General features: G+C 36.6%; 1 protein-coding gene across 4 annotated transcripts in view; it reads left to right on the top strand.

Annotated features, from left to right (window-relative positions):
* The window catches only part of LARS1 (leucyl-tRNA synthetase 1), a 75,098-nt gene that overhangs the window by 9,676 nt on the left and 37,973 nt on the right, over nt 1-27,449 (top strand). For 3 of the 4 annotated variants that reach the window (XM_049102400.1, XM_025447010.3, XM_049102396.1), the window contains 18 exons: nt 2,085-2,172; nt 2,563-2,643; nt 5,107-5,244; nt 8,671-8,832; nt 9,371-9,483; nt 10,308-10,371; nt 12,525-12,592; nt 12,700-12,925; nt 15,877-15,964; nt 16,047-16,123; nt 18,845-18,898; nt 19,843-19,983; nt 21,787-21,864; nt 24,780-24,865; nt 24,967-25,032; nt 25,134-25,216; nt 25,629-25,767; nt 26,106-26,318. In XM_049102400.1, coding sequence (XP_048958357.1) covers nt 2,085-2,172; nt 2,563-2,643; nt 5,107-5,244; nt 8,671-8,832; nt 9,371-9,483; nt 10,308-10,371; nt 12,525-12,592; nt 12,700-12,925; nt 15,877-15,964; nt 16,047-16,123; nt 18,845-18,898; nt 19,843-19,983; nt 21,787-21,864; nt 24,780-24,865; nt 24,967-25,032; nt 25,134-25,216; nt 25,629-25,767; nt 26,106-26,318 — 1,965 coding nt within the window. Of the gene's footprint in view, nt 1-2,084; nt 2,173-2,548; nt 2,644-5,106; nt 5,245-8,670; nt 8,833-9,370; nt 9,484-10,307; nt 10,372-12,524; nt 12,593-12,699; nt 12,926-15,876; nt 15,965-16,046; nt 16,124-18,844; nt 18,899-19,842; nt 19,984-21,786; nt 21,865-24,779; nt 24,866-24,966; nt 25,033-25,133; nt 25,217-25,628; nt 25,768-26,105; nt 26,319-27,449 lie in introns of those variants that run through there. The other variant, XM_049102404.1, reaches the window with a different exon arrangement.

Raw genomic sequence — 27,449 nt, 5'->3', positions numbered from 1 at the left:
GCTCTGCTGATTGTGGGGCCTGAACTCACAACTCTGGATTCAAGAGTGATGAGCTCTACTGCCTGAGCCAGCGGTGCCCCTCCTAGAGAATTCTTTTTTTTTTTTTTTCCCTCCTATAGAATTCTTTTTTTTTTTTTTTTTTCCCTCCTATAGAATTCTTAAAGGACTTTTTCTACATAAGGTTTTTTTTTTTTTTAACTAGTTTTTTTTTTTTGTATTTAGACAAAGGAGAATGTTTTGAAGTTTTGTCTTTGCTGACTGATGAAATCATTCTATTAGAGATTCATATTATAGTGACACAAAATATAAATTTTAAAGGGTTTCTGTATTTGAAGGTCTTATTTCATAAGTACTGTATTGTCTTGATGTTAAGCATCAGTTATAAGACAGTCTACAGATAATGATTATGATACTGGGAAAAACTAAAATAACTCCCCCCAAACAGTACTGTAATAAATATATGGGTCAATTATAAGATGCGTTTCGATTTCAGATATGTTGAAATGTAGAAAAATGTCTTCCTACAATGAAGAAATAGATTGACAACAATTATAGTAGTAGCTAATCTTGAAAAGTTTTTGTTCAGTATGCTAAGAAATTAGAAAATATGCCATTTTTAGCATGAATATTATCATTTAATCTTCCTAATAACCCTTTAAGATTACCAACATTTTTAAATTTTTATTTATTTTTTTAAGATTTTACTTATTCATGAGAGACACAGAGAGAAAGTCAGAGACATTGGCAGAGAGAGAAGCAGGCTCCCTATAGGGAGCCTGATGCAGAACTCAATCCCAGGACCCCGATTTGATCCAAAGGCAGATCCTTAAACACTGAGCCACTCAGGTACCCCAAGATTAGCAATATTTTTATCCCTGTGCTATAGATGAGGAGACTGAGGTACAGGGAGACTAACCAGTGCAGGGTTATATAGGTAGGAATCAACAGACTCTGGACTGCTTGTCAGGACTTTCTGATTTCAAAAGTGTGTCCTCCTTTTCAGCAACATTCTAATGGTCTTTTTTTTCTTTCTCTTTTCTTTTTCTTTTTTCAAAGAAAGTAAAAGTGTTGTTGTAATATAAAGTCTGATATTATACTTTGTAGTTTGAAGCTTTTGTTTGTTCTAGAATTTTAGCCAATTATAGGTAATTTAAAGTTATCAAGAATGAACTGAAAAAGCGTCTTTGTACAGTGAAAGAAAATGAACTGAAAAAACTTAGAAATGTAACATAGAGTGCTAAGTAATCTCTGTACCTATTGTGGGGCTCGAAATTACAACCCTAGGATCAAGAGTCCCTTGTTTCACTGACTGCGCCACCCAGGTACCCCAGTATATAATTTTTTAATAAAGCTGACAAGTGAGCAGAACTAAATGATACACAGTTTAAGGACACAGATACATGTATAAGTGATTCAAAATCAAGAATATGACAAAAGTAAATTTTAAGATCCTTATCTCTGGTAGGAGAGGGTTGAGGAGCACATGAATAGCTTCAGTGGATTCATCAGTTGGATAGTGTGCCTACAGGTGTTCATTTTATTGTGCTTCATAACAGGTATGTATGTTACACATTTGATTCACAAGAAAAGAGGATATAATAAATTGAACAGCTTTAAAAAAGTGCTTTTAAACTTATTTTACCATGTATCTTATAATACTGAGGATATTTTATTTTACCTGACAGACTTGAATTGCTCTATATGTATCTAATGAAGGCAGATCTCATTTAATTACTAAAACATTAAATTAATCCAGTATCCTAAGAGTATTAAAATTATTTTTAGTAAATTATCTTTACTCAGCATTTTAGCTTATTAAACCTCTAGTATTTGCTACAAGGATATTTATTTCTTTAATATCTACCTATAAATATCTTATTCTTTCTAAATCAAAAGTAAGTTTCAATTTCAGAGGGCTTTTAATTTCCAGATCTATAAATTCAATTTTAAATGTCATTTTTTTAAGTAATAAAATTTAAGCAAGTTGTTTGTAGTACACATTACGTTCACTCCACCTCCCTACTCTAAAAGAAACTTAACATTTTCTTCTCTGTACTTTATTTTTTTACATGATTTTTTTTCAGCAAGGGCAAGTACTTTGTAACCTTCCCATATCCGTATATGAATGGGCGCCTTCATTTGGGACACACATTTTCTTTATCCAAATGTGAGGTAAAGTTTCCTGTGCTTAATATAATGGGATGGAGGGTCTTTGATAAATACTATTTTGAAGAAAATGGCAAATATAGAATTTATTTCCTGTTAAGGGAACTTAGAATTCCTTAATTTTAAGCATAATTTTAATACTTCTCTTAAATTTTCTTATATTTAACTGGCATATGCTGTGTATATATGTGTGCAGCAATCTAAGTATGATGTGTAGTCATAAGTAATTTCTCGGTTGGTGAAAAGAGGAAAAAGGAACAGTGGGCAGAATTTTGGAATGACTTCTAAAGGAAGGGAGGTGGAGGAAAACTAAACTGTCGATCTTTGTGAAAAGTCAACATTTTGTATTTATCTAACATTTGAATTTGTAATTTAAATTTAGTTTGCTTTCTGTAGTTTGCAGTAGGATACCAGAGACTGAAAGGAAAAACTTGTCTGTTTCCCTTTGGTTTACACTGTACTGGAATGCCTATCAAGGTAGGATTGCTTTTGGGATTGGCTTCTACTTATTTTAGCTTAAAGCAAATGTAATATCCAATTTAGGAGTTTGGAATAGGGTTTTCAGATACTTATATTGCAGTGTTTTTTGAAATGAGTTGAATTTATTATAGTGAAAATTAATTTTTAGAAGACACTTTAAGAAGTGCATAAAGAAAAAAGTACATAAAGGGCACACATTAAAGTCTCAGTGACCTCTAAGTAATTTTGATATCTTTATTGATGACCATACATATGGACATTCCTGCTTTCAAGTTAGGTAATAACTTTTTTTTTTGGTAATAACTATTAACAAGTAAAATAACATGAAATTTTTTGCACTCATGACATATAGGATATCGGCATCAAGAAATAAACAGTTTTTTTTTAATGTATAATAGCTTTTTTTAAGTTGTATAATATTTTGGTCATGTTTGCAAAAGTCTTCATCTGTCATAAATAGGTATTAGGAATAATTCTCAGAAAAAAAGGGGCCAGGGGGATCCCTGGGTGGCGCAGCGGTTTGGCGCCTGCCTTTGGCCCAGGGCGCGATCCTGGAGACCCGGGATCGAATCCCATATCAGGCTCCCGGTGCATGGAGCCTGCTTCTCCCTCTGCCTGTGTCTCTGCCTCTCTCTCTCTGTGACTATCATAAGTAAATAAATAAAAAAAAAAAAAAAAAAGAAAAGAAGGGGCCAGACAATTAGGGTTGAAAGGATTCCCTAAATATAAGAGAGTTGGGAAAATTAACTCCCATTTCTTTTGCTTATCCAACATTTTATCTTGAAAAATGTCAAACCTGTCGAAGAGGTAAAAAAAAGGATAGTAGAATGAACACCCATAAGCCTTTCAGCGTAGTTACCAAGTATTAACATTTTCCATAATTGCTTTAGTTCACACACATGGAATATGTTCTCTCTTTTTCTATGAACTCATTGAAAGTAAGTTGCACCCCTCATGTTGTGCCACCTCTAACTACTTTAGCATGTATCTTTTGAGAACAAGGGCATTCTGCATCGTCAGTCTCATTGTCACTTCCAAGAAATTTAACGTTGATATATTATTGTCATCTAATCTCTAGTCAGATGTCTCTAGTTGTCCCAAAATGTCCTTTTGATTAGATTTGGGTGAAATATTTTGACAAGAATATTATATTGGTGAGGTGTAAACCTGCTGTTGTATCATGGAAAGGCATATATTGTCAGTTTGTCCCAGTTTAGTGATAGTAAGTTAACAACTCAAGATTTCTTCGTTCTGAGGGTGACTTTTTTTTTTAAGGTTTTATTTATTTATTCATGAGAGACACACACAGAGAGAGAGAGGGGGTGGGCAGAGACACAGGCAGAGGGAGAAGCAGGCTCCACGCAGGGAGCCCAATGTGGGACTTGATCCTGGGACTCCAGGATCACGCCCTGGGCTGAAGTCAGGCACTAAACCACTGAGCCACCCAGGAATCCCCCCTGAGGGTGAAAGTAACCTGTGGGTGATACTTTGAGAGCCTCTGAATATTTGGTCACTCAGTAACCCATGGGTTTTAAGATCCTTGTCTATTTCAGTTATTGGATAAGTGGTTGTAAAATGGCGACTTTCTAGTTGTGTCATTCTTTCCTCATTAATTTACTGAAATTCTTCTGCATGAAAGAGTGCCCCTAGGGGATCCCTGGGTGGCTCAGTGGTTTGGCTCTGGGGGTGGAACATAGGGGGCAGAGAGAAATCTTTAAGCAGATTCCATGTCTGGCATGGAGCCCCAACGTGACTCAGTCTCACGACCCTGACATGGTTACCTGAGCTGAAATCAAGAGTTGGACACTTAACCAGCTGAACCACCCAGGCATCCCTAAAATTCATAAATAATTCTGCATTTGTATTTTTCTCATAACGTTAGCACTACTTGGTATCTTATTTATTTATTTGGTATCATCTTTATTTTTGACAGTGGACTCATTATGATATAATTGAGGAGAGTTGGGGTGGAAAGCCCAAGTTCATGTGTTAGTTCTGCAGCTTACTAGCTTTATAACTGGGTAAACCTCTTCATCTCTCATGTGTGTTCTCTAACTAAATGCGTGTCTTCTCTGCCTGGCAGGCTTGAGATGATGATAGAAGATGTAAGACAGTAATCTTTAAATTGAGAAATGCTATTATTCGTGTTGGTATTCAAAATGATAACACTGTATCTGATGTATCTTGCTACTTTTAATGTCTAACATATAGTATACTACATTGAGTACTTTGAATGTTGAATAAATACTTGTTGAATAAATGAAGTAAAATACTAATTGATAAATTAGTGAATTTTGATATACGTGAATTATATCATATGAGTTTTCTGTAATGATCCACATGTGTATTGATGTATTATAGAAAATTTCAGAGTTTTAGTTTGCTCTAGAAATGCCAAAAAAATTCATATTGTTTCTACCTTGAATTTTGAATCTCATGCTAATGTTGTATTTGTTATAGGCATGTGCTGATAAGTTGAAAAGAGAAATAGAGCTTTATGGTTGCCCTCCTGATTTTCCAGATGAAGAAGAGGAAGAGGAAGAAATCCCTGTTAAAACAGAAGAAGTAATAATTAAAGATAAAGCTAAAGGAAAAAAGGTTTGGTGGTTAATATTTATTTTGGTTAAAATTTTATATATATATATGTCTAATTTATATTTGTCTTCCCAGTACTTGGCACGTAAAAAGTACTCTAATTTTAAAAAGTAACAAAGCCAAATATTATCCTCTTGATTTTTTTTAAAAAAGATTTTGTTTATTCATGAGAGACATACAGAGAGAGAGAGAGAGAGAGAGAGAGGCAGAGACACAGGCAGAGGGAAAAGCAGGCTCCATGCAGGGAGCCTGATGTGGGACTCGATCCCAAGACTCCAGGACCATGCCCCAGGCCTAAGGCAGGTGCTAAACCGTTGAGCCACCCAGCGATCCCCCTAGTCTCTTCCATTTCTGTCTTCTATGACTGACACTTTTGGAAATTACTGGTCAGATAATTTATAGAATGTCCCTCAATTTGGGTTTGTCTAATACTTTCTCATGAGTAGATTTAGAGGTGATGTATCCTCTTCAGTGTATCATATCAGTGAGTATACGGTGTTGATATCTTACTATGGGTGATGTTAACTTGATCATTGGGTTTAGGTATTGTCTGTCAGATTTTTCTGTTCTAAGGATTCCATTTTTCCCTTTGATTCATGTATATTTTGAGAGAGATACTTAGAGGCTATGGGAATAATATCTTTTTTTTTTTTTAAGATTTTATTTATTTTGGAGAGGAAGTGAGTGAGAGTAGGGGAGGGGAGAGGGACAGAGGGAGGAAGAGAGAGAATCCCAAGCAGACTCCCTGCTGAGCACAGAGCCCACTGCTAGGTTCAGTCTTATGACCCTGAGACCATGACTGAGCCAAAATCAAGAGTCAGATGCTTAACTGACTGAGCCAGCCAGGTGCCCCTGGAAATAATATCTTCTTTTTAAATATTTTCTCATTAATTTAGCATTCCTCAGTGGATCTTGCCTGCAACAGTTATAACTGTATTGCTCTAATGGTGATTTTCCATTTCCCTCATTCCTTCTATATTCTCTAGAATTCTTCTGAAAGGAATAGTTATCCTTTCTTCCCCAACTTACTTATTTATTCAGTCTTCTTTTTACTATCTGCATGGAATCATGCATATTTATTTTATTCTTTGAGATATACTCTAGTATTATCTGGTGTTTTGGGGGATTGTTATTGTTTTTTTTTTAATTTTTTAATTTATTTATGGTAGTCACAGAGAGAGAGAGAGAAAGAGGCAGAGACATAGGCAGAGGGAGAAGCAGGCTCCATGCACCGGGAGCCCGACATGGGATTCGATCCCGGGTCTCCAGGATCGCGCCCTGGGCCAAAGACAGGCGCTAAACTGCTGCGCCACCCAGGGATCCCGGGGATTGTTATTGTTAGTGCTCAACTTGCTCTGGTTTTGGCCATTGAGAGTCTTTTAGGTAGGTTCTTATGTCCATCTGACATGCTCTCATCTTTTTTCTTTTCTTTTTTAAGTACTTTATAATTTCCTGTACCCAACATACTCCATGTTTATCTTGTGTTTTCCCTGTGACAGTCCTGGAATCAACCATTTATCCATGGAATCTGGTTTCCTCTTATTGAGAAATGATACTTAGAAATAAGTTCCAAATACTAAATACACTCATTGTCTGTAGTCCCTCTCAATAGAAGGAGCAAGGGAATATCTATCTATCTATATCTATATCTATATCTATATCTATATAAAATAATATAATAATCCTGATAACCCACATATATGCACCTGCCTATATTTCTTTACCTATCTCTATGTACATTTAAAAAGTTGATACTACAAGGTGCCTGGCTGGCTCATTTGGTAGAACATGCGATTCTTGATGTTGGGGTGGTGAGTTTGAGCCCCTCAGTGGGAGTAAAGTTTACCTTAAAATTTTTTTTTATACTGATATAACGCTGGCTCCATGTTAGCACCATGGGGCTCATTTTAGCTTTCAACCTTTGCTTATTTGTGACTTCTTTCTCCAACAGTGAGAAACCTGGCTGTCATTATTTATAGTACGTAATTTGTTCAATCCTAGTCTACTAGTAGTTTCCGAATTGCTAACCCATACTCCTGAGAGAAATAGTTTTACCAATGAAAGTAATGTTCATATATACTTTTTGTCTACTTTTTGTCCTTAGAATCTAGTCAACACATTCTTTTCCAAAGTTACTTCTTTCTTTCTTTTTTTTTTTTTTTTTTTTAAGCTTTCCATCCAGCATGGGGCTCAAAGTCATGGTCCTGAGATCCAGAGTTGCATGTTTTACCAACTAACCCAGCCAGACACCCCCCATAGTTATTTTTCAAGCTCCTTTCTTTTTTACCCACTTCAAAGTATAGTTGTAGCATATATTTATAATACTGTTAGACATTTGTCACAGTCTGCAATTTATCTTTGATTCCTCCAACATCCTGGCTGATTTTTTTAAACAAGTGTATATACAGTAGAATTCACTCTTTATAGTAGATAGCTGTGTTGGTTTGACACAGTCCTGTTTGTAGCACCGCAATACCATACACAGCAGTTCTATCACCTCCAAAATTCCTTGCCCTGCTTTTTTATAGTTTTGTTTTTTTTTTAAAGATTTATTTATTTATTTTAGAGAGAGAGAAAGAGAGAGTGTGCATGCAGGGGGGTAAGGGTGGGATGGACAGAGGGAGAGAAAAAAATCTTAAGCTGACTCCTTGATGAACACAAAGCTGGGTATAGGGCTTGATCCTACAACTCTGAGACCATGACCTGAGCTGAAATCAAGAGTTGGATGCTTAACTGAGCCACTCAGGTGCCCCTCCTTTTTTTTTTTTTTTTTTTAAAGATTTTGTCTATTTATTTTAGAGAGAGAGAGACTGAACATGAACAAGGGGAGGAGCAGAGGGAGAGGGACAGGAAGACTCTTCACACTGAGCTCAGAACCCAATGCAGGGCTCCATCCCACAACCCCAAGATCATGAACCTAGCCAAAACCAAAGCCAAGAGTTGGTCGCTTAACCAGCTGAGCCAACCATTTTTGTAGTTTCATATTTTTTTTAATGGTTTTTATAGTTTTATAGTTCAACTCTTTTACCTACCTGCATCCCCTACATTTGGTTGCCTTTTTGATATTGGTAAATAGTTGAAAAGAACAATACTCTTGTTAGTAGCTTATTCATAACTAAAAAAAGGTACATGTGGTGTTAGGAAAAAGAAAATGGAGATTGGTGCTGACATCTTATGTTTGATGATAATTCCTTATGGTTCCAATGGCTTAGTTATTTCTCATGTCAGAGTCTTAGTATCATATTATATGGTTTGGCAGACAAAATAGTACATCTGAATCCTTTAGTATTCTGACATACCAACAGCATGTTTTAGAATTTAAAAATTACCAAATGGAATTATTCACTTAAAATTATTGTGGTCCTGGAATTTGCTAACTAGTTGTTGGTTGGTCCTTGATGGAAGTTTGTTTTTACTGGTTATTTTCAGAGTAAGGCTGCTGCTAAAGCTGGATCTTCTAAATATCAGTGGGGCATTATGAAATCCCTTGGTCTGTCTGATGAAGAGATAGTTAAATTTTCTGAAGCAGAACATTGGCTTGATTATTTCCCACCACTGGCTATTCAGGATTTGAAGAGAATGGGTTTGAAGGTATGTCCATCATCCCCATAGTTTAATAAAATATGAAGACACATTTGTGTTTATGATTATATTAGATTTGGACCACCTCTTAATTTAGAATAATGTGTTCCACTAATGAATTAGTATTGTTCTTGTTATGGGCCTGATGTAAATAGTAAAGTACTTTATTATTTGTTGCATTGGAATATGTTTTAATATATTAGCTATTGGTAGAAGGGAATTCTGTTCAAAGAATATGAAGTAGCCAAAGTTTAGCTTGTATATTAGGACTATATAAAGGTATTATTTAAGTGTTCTTTCTTAATTTATTATAATTCCTATACTTGTTATATGAATATGTATGTTTAAAAACTGACAAACACAAGTTAATATAGTTGTAATCTATATTTAATAGGTGGAACCTGAAAATTGTTTTCCTTTTAATATCTGATATAAATGTAGGCTGGAAAAAAGAAGAGTCGAAAAGTAAATAATTGGGTCAGTGGGAATTCTTATTCATAGAGATATACACGTTTCTCAAAAATACCTTTTATTTTCTCTCCTATAGGTAGACTGGCGTCGTTCCTTCATCACCACTGATGTTAATCCTTACTATGATTCATTTGTCAGGTGGCAGTTTTTAACGTTAAGAGAAAGAAACAAAATAAAATTTGGGAAGCGGTACGTTTGTTGTCCTTTGGTGTAATACAGCAAAAATCATATAATTCTTGGATTGTAATTCAGTGCTTGTTCGATAGCTTTCTTTTTCCCATTATCCTTTCTCTTTTTATTTTTCCTTTTTGTTCTCTTGTCTTCTTTGTTTTCCCTTTTGTCTTACCAATGTTTTAATGTTTCTGAGCTGCTTAGTATTTATGACAAATAAAGACAGGGATAATAGGAGTGTTTTTTTTTTTTTTTTAAGATTTTATTTATTTATTCATGAGAGACACAGAGAGAGAGGCAGAGACACAGGCAGAGGGAGAAGGAGACTCCATTCAGGGAGCCTAATGTGGGATTTGATCATGAGTCTCCAGGATCACACCCTGGGCTGAAGGCAGGCGCTAAACCGCTGAGCCTCCCAGCCTGCCCAGGAGTGTTGGTTTTATGATCTTCCTAAAGATTCTGTTCAGCATTTCCAGTCAAGCACAAAAATAATTTTATTTATGTGTTGGTTTATCTTTTTTTTCCTATAAATTAAGATTCTTCCTTGATTCTGTGGATTAATTAAAAGGGACTGGTATTTCCTAATTGAAATTATATTTTATAATTTTTTGTTTCATACCACAACACCAAGATTGGTATATATTTTTCAGGGGTATGACCTTTGATGAAGGTAGGAAGCTTTCATTAAATATCTAGGCTGGCAACTACTCAAAAAGCATATATAATCGATGCAGACATTTGTTCAGTTAGAAGTTTTAGTTAGAAGAAATATTGTAAGATATTAGCAACAAAGGCAAATATGTTAGGATAAATAATATTTGTCACTTACTATTTATTTTTAGGTATACCATTTATTCTCCAAAAGATGGACAGCCTTGCATGGATCATGACAGGCAAACTGGAGAGGTAATTATCTGTGACATAGAGCAGCTGTGAATTATAATAATTCTTAACATGGCCATAGAGTTTATAGAATAGATCAGGAACCTAAAAATAATTTTATTCTAGTGCTGAAGTGTATTCCAGGGGCTGTGAAGAGGGAGGCAAAATGTCCCCTTAGGTGTCTGTGTCTTGTCTAGGACAAGACTCCAAGAGCCGTGCTAGGACCAGCTGTATATGCTTGTGATAGAAAAGTACATTCTTGAGCTTTACCCCCAGATTGCTAAATCAGTATCTCTGGGGTAGAGTCACAAATCTATCTCTTATAAGCTCTCAGTATGATTCACTTGCAGGCTAATGTTTGAGAAGCACTGCCTGAAGTATATACTGCTCTAAAATGAGAGCATGGGGAAGATAATGAGATGTGTGGCTAACTGATAGACGCAAACAAATTCCATTTATACTTGTTTGGATCATGTGCCTACTTGCTTATTTCCAAAGTACTTCTAGTCATGCATGACATCATTTCATTCTTCGTTCCTGTAAGACACATTAGTAGCATTATTCCTTGTAATACTTAGTGATTTGCCTAAATCCGTGGCACAGTGAATCAGCAACAGTGCCAGAATCTGACCTTAGAATTCCCTATGAGTGCATCTTCCTTTATTACCATATCTGAATGTATTTGTAGTCTAGTGACTACTTTTCAAAGTCAGCTTTCAATTATGATGTAACTTACCTAATAGAAGTGAGAGTTGATCAAAATTTTGAATTCAGAAGACCCATTTTATTGACTCTATTAAGTTTTAATGTAGTCAACACCACAGCAGTATCCTAAATATGACACAATAGTATGTCATAGTTTTTCTTTTTTTTTTTTAAAGATTTATTTATTTATTTATTCATAGAGACAGAGAAAGATAGAGAGAGAGAGGCAGAGACACAGGCAGAGGGAGAAGCAGGCACCATGCAGAGAGCCTGACGTGGGATTTGATCCAGGGTCTCCAGGATCACACCCTGGGCTGCAGGCGGCACTAAACTGCTGCGCCACCGGGGCTGCCCTGTCATAGTTTTTCAAAGCATTTTCTTGTTCATTGTCTTATGTGCTCCTCAGGATATCCTGTGTGAGTCACAGTACAATTATTTTACAGATGAAGAAATGAAGGCTTAGAGAGATTGTGATTCCCTCGGGTCAAGCCATTAGTAATGGCCTAGAGTAGGTTTTAAAAAAATTTTTTTAAGATTTTATTTATTTATTTGACAGAGAGAGCACAAGCAGAGGGAGCAGCAGATAAATGGGGAGAAGCAGACTCCCCACTGAGTAGGGAGCTCAACACAGGGCTCGATCCCAGGACCCTGAAGTCGTGACCTGAGCCAGAGGCAGAGGCTTAACCGACTGAGCCATCCAGATGCTCCTAGGCTAGGTTTTGAATGCACATCATCTGACCCTTAGTCCATTGTATTTCTTTGATGCCTGTTCTGTGGGATTGTTCAATTACATATTCTGACTCCCATTTTTGGTAAACATTGTTTTGGGTGATTACTCTAAGTCATTTTTCCCCCCCTGTCCTCTTAGCAATCTGTTTTTTCTTAAGTAGTGTCTGGGCCTCCTTTACCAGTTCTGATGTCATGTGAGGTGTGAGGGTGGTCTTTCAAGTCACTTCTTTTTTTTTTTTTTTAATTAATTAATTTGAGAGAGCACGAGTGCATGGGGCAGGGGTAGGGGGGCAGAGTGAGAGGGAGAAGTAGAGGGATCATGACATGGCCTGAGCCGAAGGTAGCCACTTAATCGACTGAGCTACCTAGGCACCTCTTTCAAGTCACTTCTTATACATTAGACTTTTATTTTTTAAAAAATATTTTATTTATTCATTAGAGAGAGAGAGAGAGGGATTCCCCATTGACCAGGAGCCTGAGTTGGGGCTTGATCCCAGGACTCCGAGATCATGACCTGAGCCAAAGGCACACGTTTAACCATCTGAGTCACCCACGCGCTTCCATATTCGATTTTTATGTGAATATAGTCAGCTCCCTGCCAGCAATCTCCTCATTAGGAGAAAGAATTATTCTAACAATGCAAGAATCCATCTAAAAAATTTGAATCGGATCTCTCACATAGATTAGTGGGTTTAATCCAAGTCTTTTTTTCCTCTCAAAATTTTTTTTGTTGATTTGTTTAGGGTGTGGGACCTCAGGAATATACTTTAATCAAGTTGAAAGTGCTTGAGCCGTACCCATCCAAATTAAGGTAGGTTGCCAAAGAGTTAATGCTTTATCTTTTTGAAATAACAGATGTGATAGAATCCACTTTTTTTTTTTTTTTTTTTGCATAAACATATATTTTTTTCTTCTTAGTGGCCTGAAAGGGAAAAACATCTTCTTGGTAGCTGCTACTCTCAGACCTGAGACCATGTTTGGACAGACCAACTGTTGGGTTCGCCCTGATATGAAATACATTGGGTTTGAGACAGTGAATGGTGATATATTCATTTGCACCCAAAGAGCTGCCAGGAATATGTCATACCAGGGCTTTACCAAACACAATGGAGTGGTGCCTGTTGTTAAGGAATTAATGGGAGAGGTGAGTCGAGTAGCACATTTTTTATTTTAGTGCTTAAATTTAGAGGAAAATTTCAACTATGACTTAAGGAAAGAATATTGAATAAATCTTTTTAATGGAGGTATACATATAATGCAATGTGTAAATCCTAAGTTTTGTATTTTGGTGCATTTTTATACATGTGTACACTCATTCAGGCACCACCCAAATCAAGATATAGAACAGTTCCAGTAGTCCAGAAAGTGCTTCCTTTTCTATCTTATTGTCAGTACTCACCCCTCTCCTGCAAAAGTAACCCCGGCTCTGATTTTAGTCACTAAAGATGAGTTGCTTTCTTGAACTTTTGGTAGTAGAATTATATAATCTGTACTCTTTTGTGCCTGGCTTCTTTTGCTCAGATTATATCTTTGAGATTCATGCATGTTGTGTGGTTTTGTTCTTTCTTTTTGCTGTGGAGTATTCATTGTGTAACTATATCATAGCATTTTTGAATCTTATGTTTTAGTTCAGTAACTTCTGGTTGAAAAATATAGACAGTTCTCCCTAAGAGATTTAATAGCTGCAGTAGAATAAAATTACCTGCATTCCTGGTATAGAATTGCAACCATTTTTTTCTGAAGAATCTTGGTTGATGGTAACTAAATCTGGATAATTACACAGCTTTTATCCTTACAGTTTATTTATTTATCAGTAATTCAGAGTTTATTTTATTCCCTTTAGTGAATGCTGACCTTAGGTATCTTAATAAATAACATTTTATTTATTTATCTTTAAAAATATTTATTTTTAAAAAATATTTTATTTATTTATTTGAGACAGAGAGCAAGCATGAGCATGAGAGGCAGAGGGAGAAGGGGAGAGGGAGAGTCTTGAGTAGGCTCTTTACTGAGCGGAGCCTGATGTGGACCTTGAGATCACAACCTGACCCAAAACCAAGAGTCAGAGTTTTTTTATTTATTTTTTCATGAGACACAAGGAGAGAGAGAGGGAGAGACACAGGCAGAGGGAGAAGCAGGCTCCATGCAGGGAGCTGGACGTGGGACTTGATCCTGGGTCTCCAGGATCTCACCCTGGGCTGAAGGCGGCACTAAACCGCTGAACCACCTGGGCTGCCCAAGAGTCAGACTTCTTTAAGATTTTATTTATTTATTCATGAGACATACACACACAACACACACACACACACACACACACACACACACAGATAGAGACACAGGCAGAGGGAGAAGCAGGCTCCATGCAGGGAGCCTGACATGGGACTCGATCCCAGGTCTCCAGGATCACACCCCAGGCTGAAGGCAGCACTAAACCGCTGAGCCACCAGGGCTGCCCAAGAGTCAGACTTTTAACTGACTGAGCCACCCAGGTGCCCCAATAAATAACATTCCAAAAAAAAAAGATGAGTAGAATATTATCTCAGTTCTTTTGAATTGAACTTTTATTTCTTGCTTATTTTGTAAACTTACTTTTGGACTAGATTGTTACACATTCGTAGGACTCAAAATTAGAAAGACAAAAATATATAAAATATATCCCTAGTCACTCAGTTTCCCCTTCCATAGGCATTCACTAAAATTACTGTTTTATATATCCTTCCAGAAATATTTCACATACCTATGAGGAAATGTCTGTGTATATATTATTTCTCCCTCTTTTTATTTTTATTTATTTTTAAAAGATTTATTTATTTGAGGGGAAGCAGGGTAAAGGCAGAGGGGGAGAGAGAATCTCAAGCAGACATACCACTGAGCACAGAGGCTGACTCAGGCTCAGCCCTACCACCCCGACATCATGATCTGAGTCAAAATCAAGAGTCAGATGCATAACTGAGCCGCCCAGGTGCCCCTCTCTCTTTTTAATATACAAATGGCGTGTACATTATCACATTGTTCTGTATCTTGCTTTCTTTTTTACTTAGTTAATTCTTGGTATTTGCCTTATCAGCACAGAACTTCCTTGTATCTTATGTTTTCTAGCCATGTAGTATTCCGTTGTTTGGCACTACCATAGCTTATTTAACCATTCTCTATAATGAATATTTGAGTAGTTTCCTGTCTTTTTCTTTGATAAGCAGTGCTGCTACATCCCATTAGTTCCTGATGATGGAGTTGTGTCTGAGATGTTTTTAGGAATAGTGTGAATAACACAAACTTTTTCTGTTCCTAGTGCATTTTTTTTCCATGTAAATGTAAGCAGATTCTGGAGTGGCTGGTATAAATTAAAAAATAGCTTGCAGCCCTTAAGATTGTTCTGATCATTAGCCTTCACCTGTGTGACTATAAGTTCCATAAAAGCAGCTTCTTTATGAATAAAGCAGATGGGTGGGAACTGTGTGGAATTGAAAAGTACATTCCATGGACCAACAAGCACTGCAAGCTCTTTGTTGCCATTCTGAAAGTATGGCTTCAGTATTGTTGAATCTTTGAAAAAAAAAATTTTTTTAAGAGAAAGTGGTTATATCCTTTTCATTCATTTCATCTTCCTAATCATTGTTTTAAACATACAGTATTTTGTTGATATCTCATATTTTGTTAAGTGATTTTTTTATCATTTAAAGATTTACCTATCATCAGGTTTTGCCATTGTAGTTAACACTGCACTTGGACAGACTTCTCAAAGAAAAAAAGTTATTTTTTCCTTTGAGGTAAATTCCTAGGATTGGATTGCTGGCTCCAAGTGATGTAAACATTTTTGTATCTTTCGCTATCATTCCTATATTGTTTTCCTCAAGTTGTACAATGTCACAAGCAATGCATTTGTGTACTAATTTCCTCACAACCTCACTACATCACATTTGGGTATCGTAATTTTTTGCGACTATTTATATAGTTTAGTATGTATAAAGGAAGGAGTTTTGTTTTGATTCCTGTATTTTTGAATACTAGCTTCTCAGGGGCTTAAAAGTATTACTTTTCGATTTTAATGGTTAAAGCAAGTTTTTTCACCTTTTTGCTGATCTTTTTGTTGCACAGGAAATTCTTGGTGCATCACTTTCTGCACCTTTAACATCTTATACGGTGGTCTATGTTCTTCCAATGCTCACCATTAAGGAGGATAAAGGTAAAGAGTTTCTTTCTTTCTAGAAATACTTTGGTAATTGCATTCTGGTTGTATTAATTCATTCCACACTTTCTTTTATAAGGTACTGGCGTGGTCACAAGTGTTCCTTCTGACTCCCCCGATGATTTTGCTGCCCTCAGAGATCTGAAGAAAAAGCAAGTGAGTATCTGAGTTTCATGTTCTTATTTCTTCTTCATCATCTAATTAGATACTGCTGAACTAACTATGAAATTAGGCTAAAAAGCTATCATGGATCTTTGAACTATTATCTCTGCTTTGATTCTTGATGTTTATGTTTTCCTTTGTTTTGAATATTAAGTAGAGTATTTCACAGAACCTTTTTCTTTAAAGACTTCTAGAGCATTTTAAGTTTACAGTAAAATTGAGAGGGAGGTACAGAGATTCCCCGATTACTCCCTGCCCCCACACATGCACTGCCTCCTCCATTATCAAAATCCCCAGCAGAAGGATACATTTGTTACCAAGATGAACCTGCATTGATATGTCATGATCCTCCAGACTCCATAGTTTACCTTAGAGTTCACTCTTGGTGGTCTAATGTTCTTTGGGTTTGGACAACTGTATAATGACACAGATTCATCATTGTAATATCATAGAGTATTTTCATTGCCCTAAATATCCCATAGTGCTTTCTGTTCATCTCTCTCCCTTGTGACCCTGGCCATCACTGATTGTTTTACTGCCTCCACAGTTTTACCTTTTCTGAAAAGTCATGTAGTTGGAGTCATACAGTGTGTAGCCTTCTCAGATTGGCTTCTTTGAACTAGTCATATTCATTTAAGGTTTCTCTGTGTCTTTTTAATAGCTTGATTGCTCATTTCTTTTTAGCGCTGAATAATATTCTGTTATCTGGATATACTACAGTTTATCCATTCATCTCCTGAAGGACCTCTGGGTTGCTAATAAGCACTGGTAATTTTGAGTAAAACTGCTATATACATCCGTATGTGGGGTCTATTTCTGGTCTGTGTTGTTTCACTCAACTACTTGTCTCTTCCTTTGCCAGTACTACACTGTGTTGATTATGTAACTGTATAAGTAAATCTTCAAGTCAGAAGCCAGCTTTCCTCTTCAATATTGAGTTGACTATTTTGGGTCTTTTGCCTCTCTGTATACACTTTGCAGTCAGTTAAAAAAATTTTTTTTTTAAATTTATTTATGATAGAGAGAGAGAGAGAGAGAGAGGCAGAGACACAGGCAGAGGGAGAAGCAGGCTCCATGCAGGGAGCCTGACATGGGACTCGATCCCGGGTCTCCCAGGGTTACGCCCTGGGCTGAAGGCAGGCGCTAAACCGTTGTGCCACCCGGGCTGCCCTGCAGTCAGTTTGTTGATATTCATAAAATAGTTTGATAGGACTTTGATTGAGATTACATTGAATCTGTAGGTAAGTCAAGAATTGATATCTTGACAATACTGAGTCTTCTAGTCCACGAACTGATGTCTCAGTCCATTTATTTAGTTCTTTGATTCTGTTCACAGAGTTGTGTGGTTTTTCTCATATGGATCTTCTGTATGTATTATTACCTTTGTACCTAAGTATTTGGTTTTGGGGGGTGCTAATATAAATGGTATTGTGCTTTTAATTTTGAATTCCACTTATTCATTCCTAATACATAGAAATGCAACTAACTTTTGTATAATTAACTGTGTATCCTGCAATCTCGCTATAATTGTCTCTTAGTTCCAGGAGTTTTTTTCCCTTGATTCCTTTGGATTTTCTACATAGATGTTCAGTCCATCTTTGAACAAAGATAATTTTATGCCTTCCTTCCCATCTGTATATCTCTTATTTTATTTTCTTCCCTTATTGAGTTAGCAAGGACATTCAGAACGGTATTGAAAAGAAGTGATGAAAGGAGATATCCTTGTCTCATATCTGATCTTAGTGGAAAAGCTTCAAGTTTCTCATCATTAAGTATAATGTTAGCTGTAGATATTTTGTAGATAGTCTTTAACAAGTTTAGAAGGTCTGCATCTGTTCCTGTTTATTAGGAGTTTTTATCATGAATGGGTATTGGGTTTTTTCAAATACTTTTCGTGTGTCTGTTGATAGGATCATGTGATTTTTCTGTTCTAATCTGTTTGATGGGTTTCATAAAACTTAAAAAAAAAGTTTTCTGATGTTCACATTTTCATTGCAACCCAGAATATGAACCTCATTTTCATTGGGTTGTGTGTGTGTATGTGTGTGTGTGTGTGCGCGCGCGCGTGTGTGTAAATTTTGCTTTTGGCTTATTATTTCATCACTTAAGCCATTTACTCTAACTTAAACTGTTGAGTTTTATTTTTATTATTTTTTAAAGATTTATTTATTTATGCATGAGAGACACAGACTGAGAGAGAGAGGCAGAGACACAGGCAGAGAGAGAAACAGGCTCCTCACAGGGAGTCAGATGTGGGACTTGATCCCAGATCCCGGGATCACGACCTGAGTTGATGGTAAGTGCCCAACCACTGAGCCACCCAGGCGTCCCAACTATTGAGTTTTTAAAAGTCATAGATATACTTGAGATATTTAGTAAAATTTAAAAAAATTCTCTGGGGAACCCTGGGTGGCGCAGCGGTTTAGCGCCTGCCTTTGGCCCGGGGCGCGATCCTGGAGACTCGGGATCAAATCCCACGTTGGGCTCCCAGTGCATGGAGCCTGCTTCTCCCTCTGCCTGTGTCTCTGCCCCCCCCGCCCCCTCTCTCTCTCTCTATCATAAATAAATAAAAATTAAAAAAAAATTCTCTGAAAAAAAAATTTTCTGTATGGAGGGGAGAATAAATAATTTAAAGAAGTTTTGGAGTTGGCTCTCTCAATGATTATGCCAGTAAAGTGCTGATCATTAGTGTTAATTTGCAAAATTGTTTTGTAGGCCTTACGAGCAAAGTATGGAATTAGAGATGACATGGTCTTGCCATTTGAGCCGGTGAGTACATAGATGACTCAGAATATTCATACCCATCTCTTTATCAGTGAAAAAAAGAGTTACATTTTCCTTGTAACAAAATCAATTGGGGAATATAAAAATAAGGGAGAGTTTCCATAAGAGTTGCTTCCTTTAATTTGGTACCTGTGATAGCAGTTAAGAGTGAGAGAAAGACCAATAATAAGCTTTTTCTTAGCACCTAGCACCTGTAATTCTGCAACAAACAACTTTCTTAGCATCAGCAATTCTATAGTTGCTTATTTTGCTTGTATGGCCAATTTCCAAACTTCTTTTTTTAGTAATTTATTTATTTGAGAGACAGAACACAGGAGCAGGGGCTGAGGGAGAGGCAGACTTCCTGCTGAGCAGGGAGCCTGACATGGAATTTGATTCCAGGACCCCAGTTAAGGTAGACATTTAACTAACTGAACCACCCAAGTGCCCGGTTTCCAAGCTTCTAAAGACAAAATTTTGCCATATTAGTTATGAATGGTTATGCTTTCATATTAGTACCTGGAGAAGAAAAAAATTTGATCACTAACAAATAACTTTCATGAAGAATCTAGAAGACTTATCATAAACCAGAAATAAGACCATTCATAAATTTAGTTGTTTACATCATTTTCCTAGTTTCAAAATTTATTATTTAGTTAATTATATGCCAGTATAGGGCTGTGAGTTGGAGAAGGTGTGTTCTGTAGTGAAGGATGGACAATTTGGAGGTTGGTGCAGAGAATTTGGATAGTTCCTGTGGGGGGAGTAGGAAGACAAATTCACATCTGGATGTTAGTCACTGTGATTACTTGATGTGTGGTGCTTCTGTGATGATATATAAAATCTGAAATGACTTGACTGGACAGTAGAGGCAAAATGATTATGCCCCATAGGGCTGTTTTTATGTTCATTCAGTGTGAATAAGTTCCTAACATTGCTGTTCTTTGCAGGTGCCAATCATCGAAATCCCAGGTTTTGGAAATCTTTCTGCTGTAACCATTTGTGATGATTTGAAAGTTCAAAGCCAGAATGACCGAGAAAAACTTGCAGAAGCAAAGGAGAAGTTATATTTAAAAGGGTTTTATGATGGTGTAAGGATTTTTTAGTTTTGCTCCGTGATTTTTTCAATAATTTAGAAAAAAATATGAAAATCCAATATAGTTTCAGCTATATACTGATTTGAGAGAGATTAATATGAGACTGTGTTCTTCTGTTTCCAGATTTCTTTTTTAATCATTTTTTGTCCAAGAGCATTTACAGAAATTATATTTTTATGCCCTCTAGGAATATCTAAGAAATGAGTTTCCTGAGAAGATTATTGAAAGTTAGTTCATATTATTTTGCAGTAAATTCCACAGGTTTATTGCATGTATAATTTCTTGTTCCTTCTTTTGCTCTTTTAATCTAGGAGTTCATATTTTAAATAAGCAGTTTTATTCAGTTCATTAATTTACTCCTTAATGCCTACTAAAAGCCAGGTGAGCACAAAAAACATGTTTAGAACCTCTCTTTTCTCCTTAACTGTGCATATGTTAATATGGCTTACTTTTCCATGGAAAGAACACCAGGCTAGAGAAAGTAAAAATCCAACCAAGTTGCTTGTGACTTGAGGTTGAAATGAAAATTTTTAAGGCTATGAATGAGAATTCGTTATTTTTACCTTTACTCTCATTTTTCTAGATAATCAACAAGTGGTTATATGTCTTTTTTGAAGTGACTTAAACATTTTGGGTGATAATAAAAGCCACCACTTAAATAGCACGTTAACTTTTTTAAATCTCAAAATAACCTTGTGGAATAGACACTATTCCATTTTACAGATAAGGAAATTGAGGCACTAAGGTATTAAGTAATTTACTCAAGATTAGCCAACTAGGTAGCCAGTAGCAGAACTGGTACTCACATTGGGCAGTGTGGTTCTAAGATTTGTGTCTGCCTGCTTGCTTGTTTATTTATTTGAGAGAGAGAGAGTGTGTGTGTGCGCATAGGTGTGGTGTGACTGGGTTAGAGGGAGGAGCAGAGGAAGAAGGAGAGAGGGAATCTTAAGAAGGCTCCAGGAGAGAGGGAATCTTAAGAAGGCTCCATGCCAGAGGCCGGGCTCGATCTTACAACCTTGAGATCATGACCAGAGCTGAAATCAAGAGTCAGACACTCAACTGACTTAGCCACCCAGATGCCCCTGGAGTTTGTGCTCTTAACAACTGTACCATAACGATCAATAAGTATAATTTCATAATGGTGAATTAAGTAGGTTATAAAGCATTTTGGCTTGTTAAAGGATTGGGAGATCAAAAAAGATAGAAGCTATTCCAGAGAGAAACAGGAGCCACATAGCTGGAGATAAGAATGTCAGCTAGAAGGGGATTGTGTGGCTTAGATCTGTGACAATAACAAGCAAGCTAATACTTAGCCCTAGAATTAAATTTCCTCACTATGTAAAAGGCAGAGTTGAAAAACAGGCCTTCCTGTAAGGGCCAGGTTTATCATATGGCCAAGCAGAGGAAAATGCTCGCTGGCAACAGGCAGAGTCTAAATGAGGCTGAGCTGCATGCACTCAGTTCATTTTCCCAAAGCCTTCAGGAAAGGTGAGTGAGCATATTGAAATTCTCTCCACATGGAAATCTGAGAAGTGGGAAGGAAGTGAGAGTTCCTTCCTAATCATGTTCATGATAGCTATCCTCGTTACACCAAAAGAAAAACAAGTGTGTTATGAAAATTAGTTGTCTAAGCTATGGCAAAATAAAAACTTAAGATTATAGACATGATAAATTTACACTAAAAATATCTCAGTTGTGGATGTAAATAAATTTAGTTAGGAAAAAGTTTGGAGGGAACATCAAGTAAATTTTAATTGTTTTGTCTGTGTTTTTTCTCCCTGTTTCTCATCTTTTTAGATAATGTTGGTGGATGGATTTAAAGGACAGAAGGTCCAAGATGTAAAGAAGACTATTCAGAAAAAGATGATTGACACTGTAAGTGATAGGTTGTCCTCTGATGGCTGGTTTAGAAGAAAACCTCTTATTTAATAGACTTCACAGTGTTAATTAGTAGTGAGTTCTGTAATAGAACCTGGAGCTGTGTTAAAGATAAATAATTTTGTGGCAGAAACTAGACTTATTTAGCAATTCATTTAACTTGAACATCCCACCTGTAATGTTGAACGTAGTGCTGTAAAGTTGGCATATCAAAGCCAGAGAACTTTAATGATGTTTCCTGGCAGTGGCCATTTGAGATACTGGTAGTTACAGCTCTCTTTGTGTAGTGCTTTGCTTTTTCACTTTCATCCTTCCTTCTATCTTGTGTCTTTCTTTCTAACCTCACTGCATTTGTGTATACTTCTCTACTTCCCATCTTCCTAGCAAAGGTATATGATAACTTTTCTGAGAGCAGTAGTCATTGTGTATATTTCTGAGACGTCACCTGTCTACAGTGAAGTGTACAATGAGAATTTTTCTTCCCCAGCTTTTACCCCTGGCGTTAGTAAAAATTTCTTTCCTTTAAAATGTAATTATTAATATTCCATCCTCAAACTCTACCCTAATTGTTTATTTCTTCTTCTCTTAATACTTTCACACATCAATATGCTATTGGTTCCATCTTGGAGAAAGTTCCCTCAGAACCTTCTGGCCTGTTTTAGTCTGGACTAGTTGCTTACTGTCCTGGTGCACAAATGCCACTTTGGATCTTCCTCCAGTATTCCTAAGAATTTCCTTTGTTTCTCTTGAGTTGGAGCTCTTGCTTCCTTGATCCCATGGCTGCTGCTTTATTATTCACTCAACTTTTTCTTCCTATAAATTTTTGTTTGTTAACTGTGTGTTTTTTATATCTGCTATTTGTGAGCATGTGGGAAAATTTTTTTTCTTGCTATGGAAAATCGCAGATTTATAAAAAGTGGAAAGTAATATGATGAATTCCTGTGTATATATTATCTACCTTTGAAATTATCAACTCAGGGCCAGTTTTAAGAGCTTATTTTTGCTATCTGATTGATCCTTTTTTAGGATTCTATTCATTGTTTCATGGATGTGATATCTTAATCTCTTATTTTTCTGAGGTTGCTGATATTTAAGAGTGAATACAAAGAGGTGATAAGAATCTTTTTGCATGTGAGTAGGGCTTCGCTGGGGGAGATCTAAAAGGGCTGTTTGGAAAAAAAAATTAGAAGGGCTATTTGGGCCTTGGGAAAGCCTTTATGTTAGCCTTGATGTTAGTAAGAGCTTCTTGGATTTGTTAGATTCCTCTCAAAAGATTCTTCTAGTTTCTGGCTTAAAAATTCTAAGCTAACTGAGCATTCTGGGAGTTGAAAAGATTGCTAAGGGAAATACTAATTCCCAGTGTGCTGACTTTCCAGTTAATTCATCTATTTTCAATGTGATACTCATACCCTCAACTTTGGTTTTGGTTGAGTAATTCTGTCATCCTTTCCAGAGAATAAACTTTCATTGTTCTGCTGGCATACGGAGGGGCAGTTGCGTGTCTGTGTAGTGTGGGATTAGGTTATCTGGGGTTCTAACCTCTTCTTTAAAAACTTCAGTTAGTTCTTCTCTCTTCAGCCTCATGTTGCTTCCACTTCCGGAACCATCTTGTACCACAAACTGTTGAGTTTTTTGGAGGTTCTGTAATGCAAATTGGATTACTTTTCACCTTTCTCTCCTGCTGGTTTATGATTCAGCTAGTTTTCTTCAACCTGTTAATGCACTTGTTATTTATCCTGTTTTTTAGTTTCCAAAATTTGATTGATAGTATTTCTTCTTCTATTCTTTTGTATCCGTAAGTTCATGCCATTGGAAAAAAGAAAAACTCTTTGTTGTCACTTCATTGGAATTTTGAGAGGCAGTAGAGTTAAATGTCTGTTTTTAATTTACCATTTTTAAACCAAAGTCCTGGCTATTTAACAGTATGAAGAATTACATTAAAAACACAGAAAAAGAAATAATTTTATAAATAATAACGTTGGATTTATTTTTAAAAATAGCCTGATAAGTTTGGAACCATAATACGATAAGAGATAGTTATATTTGGTAGATGACTAAATTCATGGTTAGTTTTCTAGTGGGCATTTTTCATGACACTATAAATCTGTAGCAGTGACATTTTCTACGTTGAATTTTTGTGCTTCTGGTTTTTTTTTTTTTTTTTTAAGCAGTGGTTCCATGGTTTTAATTTCATCTTTTTTTTTTTTTTTTTTTTAATTCATGAGAGAGACAGGCAGACACAGGCAGAGGGAGAAGCAGGCTCCATGCAGGGAGCCCTACGTGGGACTCGATCCTGGGACTCGAGGATCGCGCCCTGGGCCAAAGGCAGGCGCTAAACCGCTGAGCCACCCAGGGATCCCCTAATTTCATCTTTTTAAATATATTTTTTTAAATTTTTATTTATTTATGATAGTCACACACACAGAAAGAGAGAGAGGGGCAGAGACATAGGCAGAGGGAGAAGCAGGCTCCATGCACCGGGAGCCCGACGTGGGATTCGATCCCGGGTCTCCAGGATCGCGCCGTGGGCCAAAGGCAGGCGCGAAACCGCTGCGCCACCCAGGGATCCCCTAAATATTTTTATTCTAACAAGGATAAAATGCTTCCACAAGCAGTCTGACCTCAAACCATTGAATTAGAAACTATTGAACATCTTTCACATTCCACTGAAAAGGAATAATCTATACTTAGGAAAGATGATCCATTGACAAAGATATTCACCTTTTCAAAAGTAAATGTTGTGTAGAAAGAAAGGCAGATAGATGTCTTCTATTGGAAAGAGGGAAAACAATGAAAATGTTAAGTTAAAAAAAAAAAAAGAAAATGTGGAGTTAAAGTTGTTTTTATTATCCCCGAGGAATAGAGACTGACTCAACATAATATCTGATATATATTTGTTTGCTTTTATGTAGGGAGATGCATTTACTTACATGGAACCAGAGAAACAAGTTATGTCCAGATCTTCAGATGAATGTGTTGTGGCGCTGTGCGACCAGTGGTTAGTCTGTATTACAACAAGAAATTTCTTTCAGTCGCTTTACTTATCCTTTGGACTTTTACTCACTATTATTTTTTTACATCAATCTGTCCACTCCCAAGGTACTTGGATTATGGAGAAGAAAATTGGAAAAAACAGACATCCCAGTGCTTGAAAGGCCTGGAAACGTAAGAAGGGAAAAAGGGATGAGGGGAGGGAGAGGAGATGAGAAACATGGAAGATAGTGAAGGCAAAGAAAGAAAGACTCTTTATCTTTTACTCTCTCTAGATTCTGTGAGGAGACCAGGAGGAATTTTGAAGCTACCTTAGGTTGGCTACAAGAGCATGCCTGCTCAAGAACTTACGGTTTAGGTAACACCTACTTCAAATTCTTCAGTTTGAATGACTTTGTCAATTACAGGGCAAATTAACACCTTTACCTTTTTTCCCCTCTTTTCTAGTATTTTTCTGAATTGGAAGTGAGAGGTTTCAGTTAGAGGGGGAGGGGAACTGGCATGTGGTGCTCTACTACCTACCTGGTGATAGACGTGTGCTTGAGTAATTAAACCCATAGCTTTTATGGATTTTTTTTTAATAGAAAGTTTCTAGTACTTTAGCCATTTGGTTTTTTATTACCGGTTTATTTTATTAATTATTCAAGCCAATTTGAGACTTTCTTAAATAAGTAGCTTTGTAAATACTATATACCTTGAAAATGTGGATTCTCTAGATGAACTGTCTCTTAAGTTTCTCATGCATTAAATTTCTTCATTTTATCTTGCAGGTACTCGTCTGCCGTGGGATGAGCAGTGGCTGATTGAATCGCTCTCTGATTCCACTATTTACATGGCATTTTACACAGTTGCACACCTCCTGCAGGGGGGTAACTTGCGTGGACAGACAGAGTCTCCACTTGGTATCAGGTTGGTAAATGGATAAGGCAAAAAAAGTGTAGTTGGTTAGCAAGAGATGTGCTCTTTTGATTTACACATTGAAAAAAATTTTTTTAATTGTTTAGTTTTCGTAAGAATTCATTTAGCAGAATTTTGTTAGGATGTTTTACTTTTTTGCTGCCGAACTGAGAAAAAGTAATAAATACCCCCTCTGTTATTGTTACCATCCCGTATTCTTTTTGGAGTCTATTGTTATTTGTTACCGTAACTATGTTAAGAAAGAGATTCCCACTTCATGATTAGATGAAAATATTCTCTTTCAAAGAAATTATCTCTATATTTTGTTGTTTGTTTTATTTTTAACACAGACCGCAACAGATGACCAGGGAGGTTTGGGATTATGTTTTCTTCAAGGAGGCTCCATTTCCTAAGACTCAGATCCCAAAGGAAAAATTAGATCAGTTAAAGCAGGAATTTGAGTTCTGGTATCCTGTGGATCTCCGAGTCTCTGGAAAGGATCTTGTTCCAAATCATCTCTCATATTACCTTTATAATCATGTGGCAATGTGGCCAGAACAAAGGTGAGTACCTAAAAAGATATAGACTAAATTTATGGCTTATGGCTTCAAATATTTAAAAAGTTATTGTGCAAGGTATAGTTAGGTTTGGCAGTTGCCTTCTTTTTCCTCTGTTAAATGTATATTGAAGCAGAAAGCACACCTTCTATCAGTTATATCCAGAAATCCTCATACTTACCTTAGGCTCGCCGAAGCACATTTCAGGTACCTTGACAGCCTTTCAGTACTTTACTTGACCTATTTTGTGACTCATTTGACCTCTTAGGTGCAGAAATAAAGGTGATTTAAGACAGAGCCTAGAACATTAGAATTGGAAGGAAACATCCTTCTAGAGCTGAGAGCCCCAAGGTTACAGCATTACTTGGTACCTGTATTCCTTTTTTTTTGAGAGAGTGAGCATAGGATGCAGGGACAGAGTGAGTAGTGAGAGAATATTAAGCCAGCTGCAAACCCAGCACAGAGCCTGACACAGGGCTCCATCCCATGACTCTGAGATCATGGCCTGAGCCAAAACCAAGAGTCAGATGCTTAAGTGATTGAGCCACCCAGGTGCCCCTGGTGGTGGTATTCTGCCTAGAGTCTAAATCTAAGAGGCATTTTTAATCCTGTGTGCTCAAAAACAATCCTCCTATCATCTTCCCTCTTGATCCAGATATGTCTCTGTGCCTTTTCTTCCAGCCTCTCAAATAGCTGATAAAACAGACCCCTCCGTCTGTTCAAATTTTATTTCATATCACCAAAACAATCTCATGTGACTTCTTATACTTAGAATGAGATTGCATTTTCTTTCTCAAGAATGAAAGGAAAGTTTTGAAGTAGAGGAATAAAATGAATCTGATGTGGTTCTTGTTATCCATTTATTTTGTTGTTGTTGAAAATCTATTTCGGAGGAGTTGGATATCGCAGAAATACTTGTTGGTGATATAGTTAAGTCTTCATCCCTTTGCATCAAGGGTTTTTTTTTTTTTTTTTTTTTTGCATCAAGGTTTGACATGTATTAGGTTTTCATTTAGGTTTTACTTATAAGTAACTAATAACATGAAATACTTGTAAGAAAAAAAAAAGAAATACTTGTAAGTAATAATTATCAATAACATCACGCACAGTTTTAATCACTTATAGCGACTCATTTAA

This window comes from Canis lupus, chromosome 2, assembly GCF_003254725.2.
Source record: "Canis lupus dingo isolate Sandy chromosome 2, ASM325472v2, whole genome shotgun sequence".
Classification (NCBI taxonomy): Eukaryota; Metazoa; Chordata; class Mammalia; order Carnivora; family Canidae; genus Canis; species Canis lupus.
Note: the sequence above shows the minus strand (reverse complement) of the source record. Positions and strands in the feature narration are given on the sequence as shown.